Source organism: Scyliorhinus canicula, chromosome 9, assembly GCF_902713615.1.
Source record: "Scyliorhinus canicula chromosome 9, sScyCan1.1, whole genome shotgun sequence".
NCBI lineage: Eukaryota > Metazoa > Chordata > Chondrichthyes > Carcharhiniformes > Scyliorhinidae > Scyliorhinus > Scyliorhinus canicula.
The window spans coordinates 118,983,426-118,999,600 of NC_052154.1; the positions used below are offsets into that span (position 1 = coordinate 118,983,426).

At 43.6% G+C, this 16,175-nt stretch overlaps 1 protein-coding gene across 2 annotated transcripts in view; it reads right to left on the reverse strand.

Moving 5' to 3' along the window:
* Positions 1-608: 608 nt before the first annotated feature.
* Positions 609-16,175, reverse strand: part of LOC119971634 (plakophilin-3-like) — an 82,289-nt gene continuing 66,722 nt past the window's right edge. For both annotated transcript variants that reach the window (XM_038807459.1, XM_038807458.1), the window contains exons 8-13: positions 15,799-15,966; positions 15,191-15,370; positions 11,500-11,653; positions 10,211-10,403; positions 9,222-9,306; positions 609-2,293 (exon numbers count right to left, since the gene is read on the reverse strand). In XM_038807459.1, coding sequence (XP_038663387.1) covers positions 2,258-2,293; positions 9,222-9,306; positions 10,211-10,403; positions 11,500-11,653; positions 15,191-15,370; positions 15,799-15,966 — 816 coding nt within the window. In that variant the 3' untranslated portion in view covers positions 609-2,257. The remainder of the gene's footprint in view (positions 2,294-9,221; positions 9,307-10,210; positions 10,404-11,499; positions 11,654-15,190; positions 15,371-15,798; positions 15,967-16,175) is intronic.

Here is a 16,175-nt window from a genome sequence, read left to right on the forward strand (position 1 = left end):
GTGAAATGAAAAATGAAATGAAAATCGCTTATTGTCACGAGTAGGCTTCAAATGAAGTTACAGTGAAAGTACTCCATTAGCAGCTATTTATTTCCTTTTTCAAAGAGTTACTCATCCTTAAGTTGTTAAGGGGTTTAGCATAACATTGGGGTATGGGAAGAGGTCAAGTTAGTTTGGTCTCTTGATTGTTTTCTTTTTTTTTCATTGTCAACTAAATAATATAAAAGTTAATTCAAGTTGCAATGAAAAAATGTCAATAAAAAAATATTTATAAAGATTCATACTCCCCTCATACCCATTTCTTACTTGGTTCTGACTCAGGCACTCACCCACTTTTGCATTTTTGTTTTGTCCTTAGCATCTGCCTCCCAGTCTCGGCATTACGTCTCCTGTTCTCCCTGACAGAAGATGCAGAACATCTGCCAATGGCAAAGCAGCCCCCACCCCCACCATCTGGGATCATGCATTTTAAATTCCCACAGTTCTCCAAATACAAACAAAAAAAAGGAGAGAAACTTGTTTGGGAGGTGATGGGAAAGAGACATTAGACAGATATACATTCAACATACAGCATTCACTCTAAAATAAATTGATTCTTAACGCTCTTTCTTAAAAAAGAAAATTATTTCAATGATTTATTTTATTTTAAAAGGGTAACAAATCCAATTACATTTAAAATCCCATTTCCCGGAATATATTTCATCTAAACATTATCTGTACAAATTCGGATCTGACAACCATCACCAAAGGTCAAAGCCTCCTTTGACTTCCTGAACATACATCTTTATCTGTGTCGTATGTGATTGTGCCACTTCAGCCCAAAAAACCATGGCTCTCACTCACTGTGGAATGAATACACATGGGGTTTGTGTAAAGTTTGCACTTTCTCCCCGCGTTTGTATGGATTTTCTCTGGGTTTCCTCCCACAGTCCAAAGAAGCGTGTGTCTGGTGGATTGGCCATACTAAATTTCCCCTTAGTGTACAAAGATGTGCAGGTTAGGTGGGGCTACGGGGATAGGGTGGGAGAGTGGATCTAGGTAGGGTGCTCTTTCAGAGGGTCGGTGCAGACTCGACGGACCAAATGGCCTCCTTCTGCACTGTAGAAATTCTATGGGGTGGGATTTTCTAGCCGTTCCCATCGATGGCAGCTCCCCTGCCGCGGATCCCCTGGCGGAGCAGGGCAAGAATGTGAAACCCCGTTGACAGCAGCAGGATGATCATGCAGCCAAAAAGCAGGCCATCTCCACCCCTGCAGCACATGCTGTGATGGAGTGGGGGCAGGAAATCCCACCCATGGCTTGTAAGAGCTTTCTATGCTCTTTTGTAACTACCTAGCTGAAGGCCAGTGTTGGAATTGATGACATTGAACTCTATGACAACTTCCAAATGAATAAAGTGAAAGTAAATTTATATATACTGCCCCAAGAATTTGTCATTACCCTTTAGGACATTAGCATATGAGCCTTATCCTTAATGTTTTTTTAGACGCTGTAATACTGCTTCATCTTGATCCTAGTTTACTGTCTCCATTTGGGGCCAATCTACATCACCTAATTACCCACATAGATAACAGATAAATGAGAAATCTAATAGATGCGAGGAAGAGAACAAAGCAAATCATTTTAAAAATTTGAACTTTGCATTGTCAACAAACTAGCTAAGTGAATCCTGTATAACCAACAGTGTAATTTACAGAGGTTGGGGTACCTTGGAAGTTACAAAGATTTTATACCTCCAAGGTACAGAAAATGGCACTTGTTAGTTTGCTAAACAAATTGACCCATCAGTTAAAATGATTTGGAGCCTGTTAACCCAACTCAGCTTGGAGTATGTGACTGCTCGGAGTCGAGACCAGACTTTGAGGTTTCACTTATAAAAGTATTAAAATCATTCTTGGTGCAATGCTACTTCGAATATGAACAAAGTTAAAACCGACTGACACATTTTGAAGGACAGTGTAGTCAAATCTTCTTCAGATAAAAGGAATAGGCTCGTCATACATATATAAAAATTTTGATAAATATATACAAGTTTCACACAGTCACTGAACCTCGATGATTCTTGCGATGATGTTCAGTTCCAATTGGTATATTCAGACACAAGCAGAGAGGTTTCCGTTAACGCAAGAGCAGTTTACAATTATAAAGGAAAAGGGAATATGATCAAGTTTTACATTATTCTCCTTTTGGAGAGGTGCAGCTAGTAGAATTTACTTCTTTGCAGCTTTGATTGAAGCATGTGGTACCAGGATAGACCTCAGTTGGACAAAAAATCAAATTTCTGGTAACCTTTCTGTAGAAGAAAAGGAGAAAATCACACAATTCGCATTGTGATTTTTTGAAAAGAAATTAGCAATGAAAACAGCTTGCATTAATAAGGTGTCTTAAAAAAATCCCACTTAGCAGTGGGTTAATCAGGCTAAAATGTACACAGGTTAAAAAGGACATATTTTAAAGGAGGGCCATAAAAGGAGAAGCAGGGGAGGGAGGGGGCTTTAGTAATTATGAATGTGGGGTGTAGTTAATTAAAGGTTTGGCTAATAATGGTGGGGTGGATGCACAAGGCGGCAGAATGGGAGAAATGGAAATTACTGGGCATGGTGGGGGAGGAAGAGGGAGAGACATGAAGGGATTTCAATGCGAGGTTGACAATTTAAAATCTAAGGCACTGGGACCACCAGAAAGAAAGGGATGGTGGTTGAGAGAGACATAGTACATGACAGCATAATTTTGGATGAAGTGAAAGTTAATTTTACTGGAGTGGCAGTCAGCATTGCCACCGGGGGTAGCGGCTTGGTTGGGTGACCTGTACAACCTCCTGCGGTTGGAGAAAATAAAGTATGAGTTAAGGGGCTCTGCAGGGGGATTTGAGAATTTGAGAAAAGGTGGGGGATGTTTGTGACCATGTTTGAGGAGCTGTTCGGCGTTGTGCGTGGGGGGGGGGGGGGGGGGGGGGGGGGGGTATCTGCACAGATTTATAGTTGATTGCTGGGAAATATGCTTCCCAGGGTTTTTATTTGCTGTAACTTGTTTTCATACATGTTTGTAATAAAATACATTTTTAAAAAAATTGTGTAATGCTGCCCAACTGCAAATGTCAAGAATGTTTAACCGTTTCCAAATTTCTGGTGGCAGGTTTTCACATGCAGGATTGCAACAGATTTTTTTATTTTTTTTTTAAAAAGATCATGGGCGGGATTCTCCCCTACTCGGTGGGGCAGGCTGTACCAGCGCCGAGGATGGCGTGAACCACTCCGACGTTGGGCCACCCTGAAGGTGTAGAATCCTCCGCACCTTCAGGGGCTAGGCCAACGACGGCAGGGTTGGCGCCATGCCAACCGGCGCCGAAGTTCCTCCACCGGCCGGCGCGAGTTGACGCATATGCGGGAACGCCAGCGTGTGCTGGCGTCATCCCAGCGCATGCGCAGGGGGGCTCTTCTCCACGCATGCCATGGCGGACCGATATACCGGCTGGCGCAGAGGGAAAGAGTACCCCCATGGCAGAGGCCCACCCGCGGATCGGTGGGCCCCAATTGCAGGCAGGCCACCGTGGAGGCCCCCCCCCTTCCCCCCACCAAAACCGGGGCCAGATCCCCCCCCCTCCCGCGATTCACACTGCCCCCCCCACCCCGTGTTTCTCCGGCCCGGCGAGGGGGGTCAGAGAATCCCACCCCATTCTATTCCCTTCCCTTGCTGAAATCATCTCATTACTGAGAGGAAGGTATTTAGACCAAAACCACCAAATCAAACAAATAAGTCATGAATATTTGCTCTATAGCAAAGCTTATTTTGTTGTCAGTAAAGAATCTGATAGATGTTTAGACTCGTTCTACGCACTCATGTACACACAAATACAAAACTCGAAAATGTCAAATATCCCCAAGTTGCTAAAGAGGGAGACGAATGATTCCGGGGGTGGGCACAGTTGACTGTGCATTGTGCATTGCACACAATCCAAATTTTTAAAAGCAGAAGAGGACTAGTTTGGGATAGGATGACATAATTGCGTACAAATGAATTAAACTGGAGTGAGTGCAAGGATGAAATGTTTTACGACTGTTGCAGAAAATCAATCATCTGTATATTGAACAGAAGCTGGGAATTCTGCCACATGTAACTCACTAACTTGCCACATCTACAAGCCATATGTCCAGGCTCTGAAGGGATAAAAACACTCAAAAGAAGCTCAACACCATCCAAACTAACTCAGGTACTTTGCACCCTATCTGCCACCTTAAATCATTTGTTTCCTTCACCAACAGAGCACTGCGACGGCAGTGTGTACTAACTACAAGAGCACTGCAGCAACTCACCAGGGTTCCTTCAACAACACATTACAAACCCCCAACCTCTACCACCTGGGAAAACAAGGGCAGCAGAAGCATGGGAACACCACCACCTCCAAGTTCCCTCCATGTCACACATTATCCTAACTTAATCACTGTTCCTTCACCGTCACTGGATCAAAAAGCTCACTCCGAACAGCACTGTGGGCGTACCTACACCACATGGACTGCATGTGCAGAAGACACCACCACCTTCAAGGAATTATGGATGCACAATGAAGGCTGGCCTGAGCAGCGATGCGCACATATGAGGAACGAATATTAGAACAATATGCACATTGAGGAGGAATAATTAATCTGCAGCACATTGGTTTCAAATTCCCAAAATGCACAAATTTTACTTGCATATCTTTGCTAGATGCAAAAGGTTACTTTAAAATGATTTGACAAAATTCGCCGTGTTGTTTATTGAAGCAGCTAATTAGCAATCAACAAAAACTTTGATCAATTATTTCACCTTTGTAAATTTAATTGCAGTGTTATGAACGTAAATCAAGTACATTGTATAGTTATAATCTGCAACTTTAAAATGGGCAATATGGATCACACCAGGTTAGCACTGCTACCTCACAGCAGCAAGGACCTGGGTTCAATTCCAGCCTTGGGTCACTGTCTATGTGGAGTTTGTATGTTCTCGCAGTGTCTTTGTGGGTTTTCTCCAGGTGCTCCGGTTTCCTCCCACAGTCCAAAGATGCGCAGGTTAGATGAATTGGCCATACTAAAATTTCCCCTAGTGTCCAAAAGGTTAGGTGGGGTTCTGGATTATGGGGATAGGTTGGGGGCTCGGTAAGAGCAATGGCGCACACTAGATGGGCCAAATAACCTTCTTCTGCAATGTAGTGATTCTATGATACTCTATGCCCATCAAATATTCATTTAATTAAGTATTTAAATCTCTATGCTTTGCAATAGTCTCAATTGTAAATTAGGACCCCTCTTTTCAAACCAGCTGAACAGTTAACATTCAATATTAATATTTGAGAACTAAACAGGACAGGGCAAAAGTAGGATGAACTATTTGAGGAGATGGTTTGAGGCTTTGAAGTAGAATGCTATAGTTTAAAACCTTGAGCCTGCAGCTTATTATGCCAAGAAAAGTAATGCCATATTTTCAGAGGAAACATATTTTTACATTCAAGCAAGTCACACTCCAATGTCAGTCAAGTTGTCCTCTTATTTCTCTTGGCATTGCTCCTATTTATACACAGGCAGCCCTGTGTTTGCCACAATGCCACATTCTTGGCTGACTGGCAAATCATTTTGTAATAAACTTGTGCACAGAATTCAAAATCATTAGGGCAGGTGCCAGAGCAAGGTTCTTGATGATTCCACAGCTTCGCTCCGACACTTTTAGGAATGAAATATTTTATTTAATAAGCCAGTTACGAGAAAAACATAATTAGCAGCCTGAAGTTTCTCTTACAGCTACCTGGGATGCTGAAAGACAAAGGCACTGCTGGACCACCAGCATCTCGTCACTCAACCACCCAGCCAGCAAACTGCCTTTGCACAAATTAACTTCTTCATCTCTTCTCCATGCACATACTAAAATCTGTTTTGAGACATTCTTCCTCGATAGGGTTTTCAATCTTTTAAACGCCACATCTACCTACAGAAAGCCAACTGATACGAGGCAACTGTGCCATTGACAGTCATGCCACTGGCGATAGAATATAAAGCAATAGGAAGAGCAAACCCCTCAAAACCGTCTTGTGAATCTCTAGTGGACCATGGATCCCTGGTTCAGAACCCCTGCAGTGCTGTAGGTCTTCAGCACTGCAACAATTATTTTTGCAGAGGTAGATAGATTCTTGATTAACAAGTGTTATTGAGGGGTGGCAGAATGAGGAATTAATGCCACAATCCGATCAGCTGTGATCTCATTGAATGGTGCAGCAGGGTTGCGGGGCCGTATGACCTACTCCTGCTCCTTGTTTGTAGGTTTGTACTTACATTGATAAGCAGACCTGCACTTGCTTAACTGGTTGACGAAAAGCTTTAATAAACAGAACTGCACCCCTGACACTCCAATATAACAGCAGTAAAAATGCCTCTGGGCAAAAGCAAGAGATTGTTTATCCATCAAATAAAACCAAACATCTGGTACAGGGCAGGGGAAGGAGGAGGTCGAAGAAGCGAGGTGACCCAGATTTTTCCCCACTTTGTTTCAGTGCAAAAGCCGAAAATAGTAAGAAAAAAAAATATTTTTGTAGCTGCTCGCTGTATAAATTTGGATACGTGCACATTATTTGTCAGCCTGTGGAATCAATTAATGTGACAGACAGCCCTCAATCGCTGGACCTTGTAGAAAAGCTTATACTTGCTAAGCCTTTAAAATGAGCTTTCCCACCTCACTGAGTGTGGGGTTACTACATTACGCTAAGCCTAAAAGCCTCCAGGAGGCAGTCTAGGGACATAGTCAGATTTGGGTGCATGGCTAAAATTCCAAAGTTCACTCTTTTAAAATTGAACTAAAAATCTGCAGATAATTAATATTTAGTCGTAATTACATAAAAGCAGGTTTTGGCTTTGAAACAAAATCAAAACGTTGCCACACAGTTTTTGCATTCAGAAATATTTAAATGCCCCTCTCAAACACTCAAGTCACTGCGCATTAAGCCATCTCAAGTTATTGGGGCTGGCTGGCAACCTCTAACTCACCACCATGAGACGTGGCAACATGGCTTGCGAGCTTATCTTCCTAATTTTCTTCCTCTGCCTTTTGTGGTGCCGTCCGGTACCCATTCAGTGGGCGAGATTAGATTGATGATCATTCCAGTGCACTTCTTGTTGCATTTCACAAATGCCGAGAGCTTTACAACTCACTCGGTGACTGTTATCTTTGATAACTTGTGAATTTATAGTCCAATAATGCCTTTTGAATTATTCAAATAAATATTGCCACCATTCTTCTTATTTATTGCCGAAAATAAACAGTACTGTGAACTGAAATTTCCTCTCCTTTAATTCCTCTCCCGAGTTGTGCTGGAGTATGTATTGCCACCCTGAGGCTTCACTCATCTCTATGCTTGTAGCTGAATATAGAGGCTTATTAGGCTATTTGAGAATCAGGACCCAAGAATTCAAGCCTCATCCTGCCACGCCCGACACCTGAACATACAAGCTTCCAACGACTTCTGAGCTAGATCCAAGTTTTCTGGCTAATTTTATTCTACGTCCTGCTTTGTTGTTAAGGCAATCCCTAGCTTCCCTTCAGCTATTCTAATTAATCTCAATGGACACAGCAGAATCTGTGATAAAATCCCGAAGCCTGGGTAGTGTGTATGCCTGAGCACTACATCATTTCCTCACTGAACCAGGTGAAAACCCAGAGGAAGGGGTTAACCTATGGATTAACGTTGCTCCTGCACTTGAAATAGCACCTTCCTGATCCAATAAGTATACAGTGTAATCAGGACAGAGGAGCAGGCAAAAAATCTGAACAAATCTTTGAAGATGCATCCCAATGACTAGAGAGGTCACATGGCAATGCAGCTATCCTTTCCCCAAAAGGCAGAGAGCTACAAAATGACTGCTGGACACTTCAAATGAATACATACATTTATTTTACTTTTCTCAGTGGACCATTGGTGCTAGACCATTAACAGGTTCGTTGGAAGCAATGACATGATAAGGTTCGTACATTTGTACTCAAGGGTGGCAAGGTAGCGCAGTGGGTATCATTGCTGCCTCACGCCGCTGAGGACCAGAGTTCGATCCCGACCCCAGGTCACTACATGTGGAGTTTGCACATTCTCCCAGTATCTGCATGGGTCTCACCCCTACAACCAAAAGAGGTGCAGGGCAGCTGAATTGACCACTCTAAATTGCCCCTTAATTGGAAAAAGTTTAAAATTTTATAGATAAAAAAAATTTAATTAAACGTTGTACTTCTGGTCACAACAAAGCCTTCCCTTTGTGCAATCAGAACATTGAACACTTTCAGTAAAGCCACAAAGGTGCAATTGAAGACTCGCCCTGGAGAGCAAAACAGCTCTCATGCAATCAGCACAGCTTTAAAGAGAGTGTGACCATTTAAACATCACTTCGATGTTTTGACTTAGATCAAGGGTAGGATCACATGCGGGATTAGGTGCAATGACGGTTCTTGTCAGCTAGGATCTTGTGTGTCTCTCTTGTGGGGACCATGAATTGGATTCAATCGGAGTTGGTTTTGAAGCACGCAAAGAGATGGATTATGGCTTGCCCCGTTCACTCTGCACATTGGCTTTGTAACTCTCGAGGAAGGAATAAAATATATATATTTAAAATCTGGGCAACAACTTGCATTCATATGGCAGCTTTAACACAGTAAAATACTCCAAAGTATTTCACAGGGACTAGACAAAAATCGATAACAAGGCAAGGGAGGGAATATTTGGAGAAAAGGCTATAAGCTAGGGCAAATAAATAGATTTTAAAGGAACTTCTTAAACAAAAAAGGGAAGAGAGGCAGAGAGGTTTAAGCAGGTAATTTAAGCTAAGGCCATAGATGACTACAAGACCAATGGGGGAGTAAAGGAGTCAAGGATGCACAGAAGGTCAGAATTAATGGAACAAAGAGGTTTTGGAGGGTTGTAGGGCTGGAGGAGGGTCCAGATTCAGGCAATGGTGTCAGAAACTATGAGAGGGACATGAAAACATGAGAGGGATCTGTGGAAAACTGTATAACGTCAATACCCTTTAAGAGTCATGGAAAATTAAAATGCTCCAGCAATGTGCAAAAATATATGACACTTTTGCAGAAAACAAAAGAGCTGCTGTTAATTTGCTGCTTTGTTGCTGTCACTAAATACGTTGGCCAACGGGCTGAAGTGACAGAACTAGTAAAACTGGTCTGGGTGTATCCATTACTTTAATTGCGCCGATACTTACCGATCTGTATTCACGATGCATGGACTTGTAATACCACATATTTCCCAAAAGACTGGAGGCAGCTTTCACAGCTTTCTCAGCTTCACTGAAAACAAAAGTAAGCAGGTATGAGCCCATGTTTATTTATTCCTGGGAGTTGTTAGGAAAAAAACATCACTCTTATCATCATGGAAGTTTATTTTGGCCAAGCGCCCAATCAATTAAATACAGACCAAGGGTCATCCTCCCAAATCAACTGGAGTCAGAATATAGGGTCAACAAAACTCCAGTTTACGCTTGTCAATCAGGGAAGTGATGAAGGAAGTCAACAAGCCAGTAGTTGTATTGCAGACAACCTCCTTTCATGTTAAGCTAAAAGGAGTGGCCAAGCTTTTTATCTTAGTGGATCACTCAAGTGCAAATAACATGAAATTCCACACCCAGAAATTCATTGGAAGGTAACTGGTCTCCTTTTAAAGTGAGATTCAGAAGCTTAAAGCTGCATATTTCTTGAGCTGCAACAGATCTTGATGTTCTGATTCAATGTTGATTCACCAAAGAGAAAAATGTAAATGTTGTACTCCAGTCGGTATTCTCAACATAGACAAGAACCAAGAAATTGGAGCTAGAGGAGACCATTTAGGGTCCTTTGAGTCTATTTTGTCATTCAACAACATCATGGCTGATCTTCTATCACAATGCCACCTTCCCGCATTGCCCCATACTGTACCCCTCAGTATTCAAAAATCAAATACCTCTGTCTTGAATAAACTCAATGAAATGAGCATTCACAGCTTTCTGGGGTAGAGAATTCCAAAGATTCACAGTGAAGACATTTCTCCTCATCTTGGTCCTAAATGGCCGACCCCTTATTCTAAAAGCATGCCCCAAGAAGATTTCTCAACAAGGGAAAATATTTTCACAGCATCTATCCTGCCAAATGGCTTAAGAATTTCTTCAGCACTAATTTCTCACCGCACTATTACTGCAAATATACTTGACCCACTTACCTATCCCTCCTGTTTTTAACGCTCATGAGTTTTGTTAATCCATTATGGTTTACAATTTGTCTGGGAGCTTCACTGGTCTCCACTACCAGATTGTTAAGTATTGAGCAAATGTTGGCGGCCACCTCACTTGATGGTGAAGAGGAGTTGCTGTCCACAGGTAAGATTTGCAAGAGGGGACCAATGGCTTTGATTGCTAAGAAGTGGGGAAAAGGTATTTGTTAAAAGTTATTTTTAAAACAAATTTATAATTGTAATGATGTTCCACATTTATATAGTGCAAGACAGTACTTTTAGTGGAAGCATGCATCACATTTAAAACACAAACTTATGTGGGCAGAGAGCCAGCATGTCTCATTTATGGCTCTTTTTTTGAGAGGAGTGCAGAAAGAATGGTTAAAGCTAGGTCAGCAATTTTTCAATGATTTCTGATAATAGTTCCTCTGAACCATGTTATTATGACTAAGTGATTACACAGGTAGCCACCTTATAACTGTTTCCAGCAGCTAGCAGAGTAAGAGTTCATTGCTTGTATTCTGTACCCAAACATACTTCCATGCTCTATCCTTCTTCTTTCTCTCCCATTCATCTCTTTTTCATTAAGGCATTTGCTTATTCTGTTTCCATAAGTAACAGGGATGCTTTGGTAATTTGCCCATGTGTCTGAAGAGCGTTGACGGACTATTTACTCATAGGGGATGTCACACTAGTTATCTAGTAGTTCGAAAATTCCAAGTGCAATACTAAGTCACAGGAAACAACAGGCAGGATTATCCGGCGACATCCGCCCGGCAACAGGAGAATCCTGCCAGAGGTCAATGGAGTTCTCCACTGTATGCAGCTCGCCCGTGGCATTCTTGGGGTGGGCGGGGCAGGAGAATCTAGCCTAACATCTGCCATTCTGATTGAGAGACACAGCATTACAAATTAACAAAATAGGGTTGGGAAAGGATTTTTAAACAACATTCTTGAAAGTTTCCTTAGCATAGGATTGTCCTCGGGGAATCCACCATATGGTATCTTCAATCAGGAAAAGGTTCAGTTGGCTGACAAATCCATCAGATTTCTCTCAAACTGGCTTCTATGTATCTGCAGAAGCAGTGACATTTTCTCCCTCTTCTCTTGCCACCTCCAATCTAGTCTCAAAAAATGTTCCCCATTCTGCTCATGTTCAAGAATCAAAATTGGGAATGCAGGCCAAAGCCTTGCGAGACTGGAGGTATTGGATAAATCATCAAATCCTCTTATTTATGCAAACAATGATTTCTATTTCAGGTGATCTGGTTACTTACAAACATCTTCCTTGTTCCTTGCATGAAGTGTAAGATTTCGAAGTAGGCCCGTCAAAGACTTTAATACATTATCATTACTGCTTTTTAGATAGCCCATGAGGATGTACCAAGTTCTATCCTGATCCATTGTCAATCGACTCATCACAGAGGCCCACTGGAAAACAGAGGTACAGACATAACCAGAGTTCAAGACCAGAAATCTAGGGCGGGATTCTTTGGAAACCGGCGGGGCGGGCAACTCTGGCGCGGAGAAGTGGTGTGAACCACCCCAGCATTGGGCTGCCCCGAAGGTGTGGAATTCTCTGCACCTTCAGGGGCTAGGCTGCCGCCGGAGTGGTTTGGGCTGTGCCAGCCGGCGCGGAAGAGGCTTGCCGTGCGCCGAAGGGCCTCTGCCCGCCGGCGCGAGTTTGCCCATGCTCGGGAGTGCCAGCGTGTCCTGGCATCATCGCAGCGCATGAGCAGGAGGGTTCTTCTCCCGACCGACATGGACCATTACAACGGCCGGCACAGAGTGCCCGTGGATCAGTGGGACACAATCGCGGCCCAGGCCACTGTGAGGCACCTCCCGGAGCCAGACTGCCCTCGCCCTCTCCTTTCCCCCCCCCCCCCCCCCCTCCGGGGCCAGATCGCCCCGTGCGCGCAAACCCCCGGGGCCAGATTGTCCCGCACACCCCCCCCCCAACCAAGGCCGCCCGCGGAGCCAGGTCCTGCCGGTAAATACCTGTCGTAACATACGCCAGTGGGACCAGCCGAAAACGGGCGACCACTCGGCCCATCGCAGGCTGGAGAATGGCCGGGGGGGGAGGGGGGGGGCTGCCAACGGCCCCCGACCAGCGCAGCACGATTCCGCCCCCGCTAAAGAATGTGGCAGCCGGCAGGGGCGGGATTCACGCCTTCCCCCAGTGATTCTCTGACCCGGTTTGGTGGTGGTGGGGGGGAAGGGAAACCCGTCCCTAAGGTCCATTTGAATCAAGCACAAATTAATCTGCAAACTCAGAATAGAATCTTGCAGCTTTTTTTTGAGCTTGTTATACACAGTTACAGTAAAAGTAAGCTAACGGTTTAACTATGAGGAGAAAACAAAGAGAGCTATAATGCGAAGGGTTGTAACAGGAGACTTTCAGAATCCCAGCAGTAAATGCATCTTCAGTGATATGGGGAGGGATTTTCCGGCCGCATTCACCCGGCGACTGGAGAATCCTGCCAGAGGTCAATGGATTTTTCTACTCTTGGTATCTCGCCCATGGTGCTCTTGTGGTGGGCAGGCCTGAAGAACCCAGCCCATAAGTGTCGCCTTGACTGCAGGAGTTGAGGTGAAGGCTTCAGGGTTGGGGAATTGGCAGACAAGATAAGGAAAGAAAATAGAGCTTTGCATTTTGAGCAAATAAAGTAGAAAAAGAAAGAATTAGCCTTCATAGGCTATGTAAAACCCATACGTGGGTGTACATGGATACTCAAATTAGTTGGACAAAATGAGTCATTTTAGAGCTGAAGCACAGAGGAAACAATCTCTCTAAACTAAATCTTGTAGGAAACCTGTAAGCTTGTTTATTTCCTGCAAAAAAAAGATAACAAAAATAGCCATGCATCAAAAAAAAACATGTGATAGATAGGAGCTTAATGTGTTCCTTTGTCAGGCAGTGTGCATTTGTAAGGACTACCCGAATCTAATATTTGCAGACCAAGTGCTACCACCAGCAGGATAAACAAAGTGATTCTTGCTGGTGCTTGGTGTGACCCCGACATGCCATGCTCTGGCACTTGGAAACAGGCTTTAGCTGAAACTGCTTTTCCATGCCATGCCATGGCAAACCTGGGTCCGTGCTGCATCTGGTGGGGATGGGGAAAGACGGGACCTAATCTCTCGGACAGGTCCCGCATCTCTTGATATCGGAGCGCCCTAAAGATGCTGCAGCCCCAAACTAGTCGCTGGCAAGTGCCCCCGCCTCAGAATCCTCCTACTCCAGCTGCTCCCCACCCCCCACCCCCCCAATTCAGTGGCCCCCTTCCCACCGCAGTTATAACTTAGCCGTATTTTGGACTTCCCCACGGAAGTTCAATCTTCGTACCAGTCTAAAAATGGAGGCTGGGCGGGAAACGGCTCTAAACAGTCATTGATTGGTCACCGAGGGCCTCAACTTGGGCAGTCTTCCTATCAGAGAGCTTTCCCAACCCAACAGAAATTTGCTGTGTGGTCAGGGCGGGTGGGACCCCAGAAGGAATTTGGGTTCAATTTCACCCTTTCCCATCCCCCCAGCTTAAAATGCCACCTGTGACGGGACCACAAAATTCTGGTCCACTTTTCACTGAGGGGGCTCAGCAGGTTGTTGTAATCATTCATGTGGAATGGTATATTCCCACTCGACTCCAATAGACACAGTAGCCAATTAACAGGTTAGTAGTTACAGAGGGAAAATGATCAACCATCACACCGCACAAACATAAAATTGTTAGATATCCGAGGCTCTGGAACAAAGACCAAGATGTTTTTACAAGAGCCGCAATAGGCATACCAAAAAATGATACTCCTGCATTATATTTCAAAACCTCCCAAGTCACTGGAGTGGTGCCAGATTATTGGAAGACTGACAACGTTATACTGTTCTTTACGGAAGGAAAAGATAATCTGACTAATTCCAGGCCAGTTAGCTCGACCCTAGCAATGAGGACATTATTGAATCAATGCTAAGGGACAGTATAACCCTTCATTAAAAAAGGCATTGATTTCTTAACAGCAGATTGTGTCAGACTAACATGATTGTATCTTTTTAGAAAAGGTGACAAGTAGGGCTGATAGGGGAAGTGGATGTGATCTACATAGATTTTAGCAAGGTTTTTGACAAAGTTCCACTTGCCAGGCTGGTCAAAAACGTTAAAGCCCTTGGGGTGCATGGGAAAGTGGCAAATCAGATCTAAAACGGACTTGGTGGAAGGAAACAAAGGATAATGGTTGAAGATTGTTTTGAGATTGGACGGCTGCTGCTAATGGGGTTCGGTAGGGCCCCTTGTTCTTTGTAGTTTATATTAATAATTTAGATACAAAGGGGACATGATAAAGAAGCTGGCAGATGGTACAAAAGTTGTTCATATGATTAGACAGTGAGGAAACATGCTCTAAACTGCAGGAAGGTATAGATGGCCGAGTCAGTTGAGTAGAAAGGTGGAAAATGTAATTCAATCTGGAAGAAAACGAGCTACTGCATTTTGGGAGGAGCAACAAGACAAGAAAATACACAATAAAAGTAGTGCAGAGGAACAGAGGGATCTCTGTGTAAATGCCCACAGCTCCTTCAAGGTAGGGCGACGGGTGCTGTATGAAGGCTTGAAGGTATGAAGCAACTTGCTCAGGCTCCTTGGGCAGGACCTTTCAAACCCATGGTCCCTACCACCTCAATGAACAAGGGCAGAAAAATGCATGGGCGCACACTCCCTGCACGTTCGCCTCCAAGTCCCATTTTGACTTAGAACTATAATCACTGTTCCTTCACTGTCACTGGGTCAAAAACCTGGAAGTCCCTTACCAGCATTATGGGTGCGCCAACGACACAAAAACTAAAGCAGTTCAAGAAGGTAGCACAGTAAGGGATAGGCAATCAATGTTGGCCATGCCAGTAATACTCATAGCCCACAAAATGAGACACAGGTTAGCTGTTAAATGGAATAATCGAGAACGCTCTGGGCGCTACCTTACCCGGAAGTCTCCTGCTGTAATATTTTGTAGTGCCCCCAAGGCAGCTTCAGTGGTCTGCTGGTTGGCCTCACTCTTATCCAAGAGCCTGCTATACAACTTCACTATAGCTGGGTTCCACAGCCACTCAATTCCTTTCGGGTCTTTTGACACTTCTGAAAATATAGCCGAGTCTGTATTGACCTAAGAGAACAAGATTATATAGTAAATGTGTAACATGTGCATGTTTAATCTAATACTTGGGCAGAAGGATATTAATTAAAAAATTTACCATCGCAGTAAAACTTAGCACCAGTTGCATTGAAAAGAAATCTACTTCTGTTATGTTATAGAATTAAAACCCATGAGAGACTTCAAACGATAACAGCACCCTGCTCTTTTAAACCTCATTGGTGAAGGTTCTTTCTCCCTTCTACGTGTAATAAAACCTTTTTGATAACTGGTTAACATTTTAGTACACCAGACAACAGCTGAAAAAAAAAAATCGTGCCTGCCATTCTTCCCAGTCATTACATCCTGTCAGAAGTAGTTACATTTCTGTGAAAAGAGTATTGAATTATATTACACAGGAATGGCTTCTGTTGACCTCCAGAATATAGGAAATACCTTACCTCTTTAACCTTCCTGCCCTGAGGAGTGAAACATCCCACAACATCATCTTTCTTTATACTTCTATCATTCCTGCCAGGGCCCTCCAATCGATTCTGATAATATGATGGTATTTCTTCGTAAAGACGATAGGACAAGTTGCGCAGGATACAGGCGGAGTTCTCTACACTCTATTTGAGATGGAGAAGCAACACAAAATATAACGAGCTGAGTTTACGTCTATAGTGATACACCTTTAAGAAATCTTCTGCCTGGCAAATGCAATTTATTCCGATGGGATGGAAACAGTGCTGCCTGTTGTGTGGTTAACATCTGTTCTTTCTCAATACCTCAGCTGGTTATCTGTGTTTACAAATGGAGGGAAAGGTCTTCCATAATA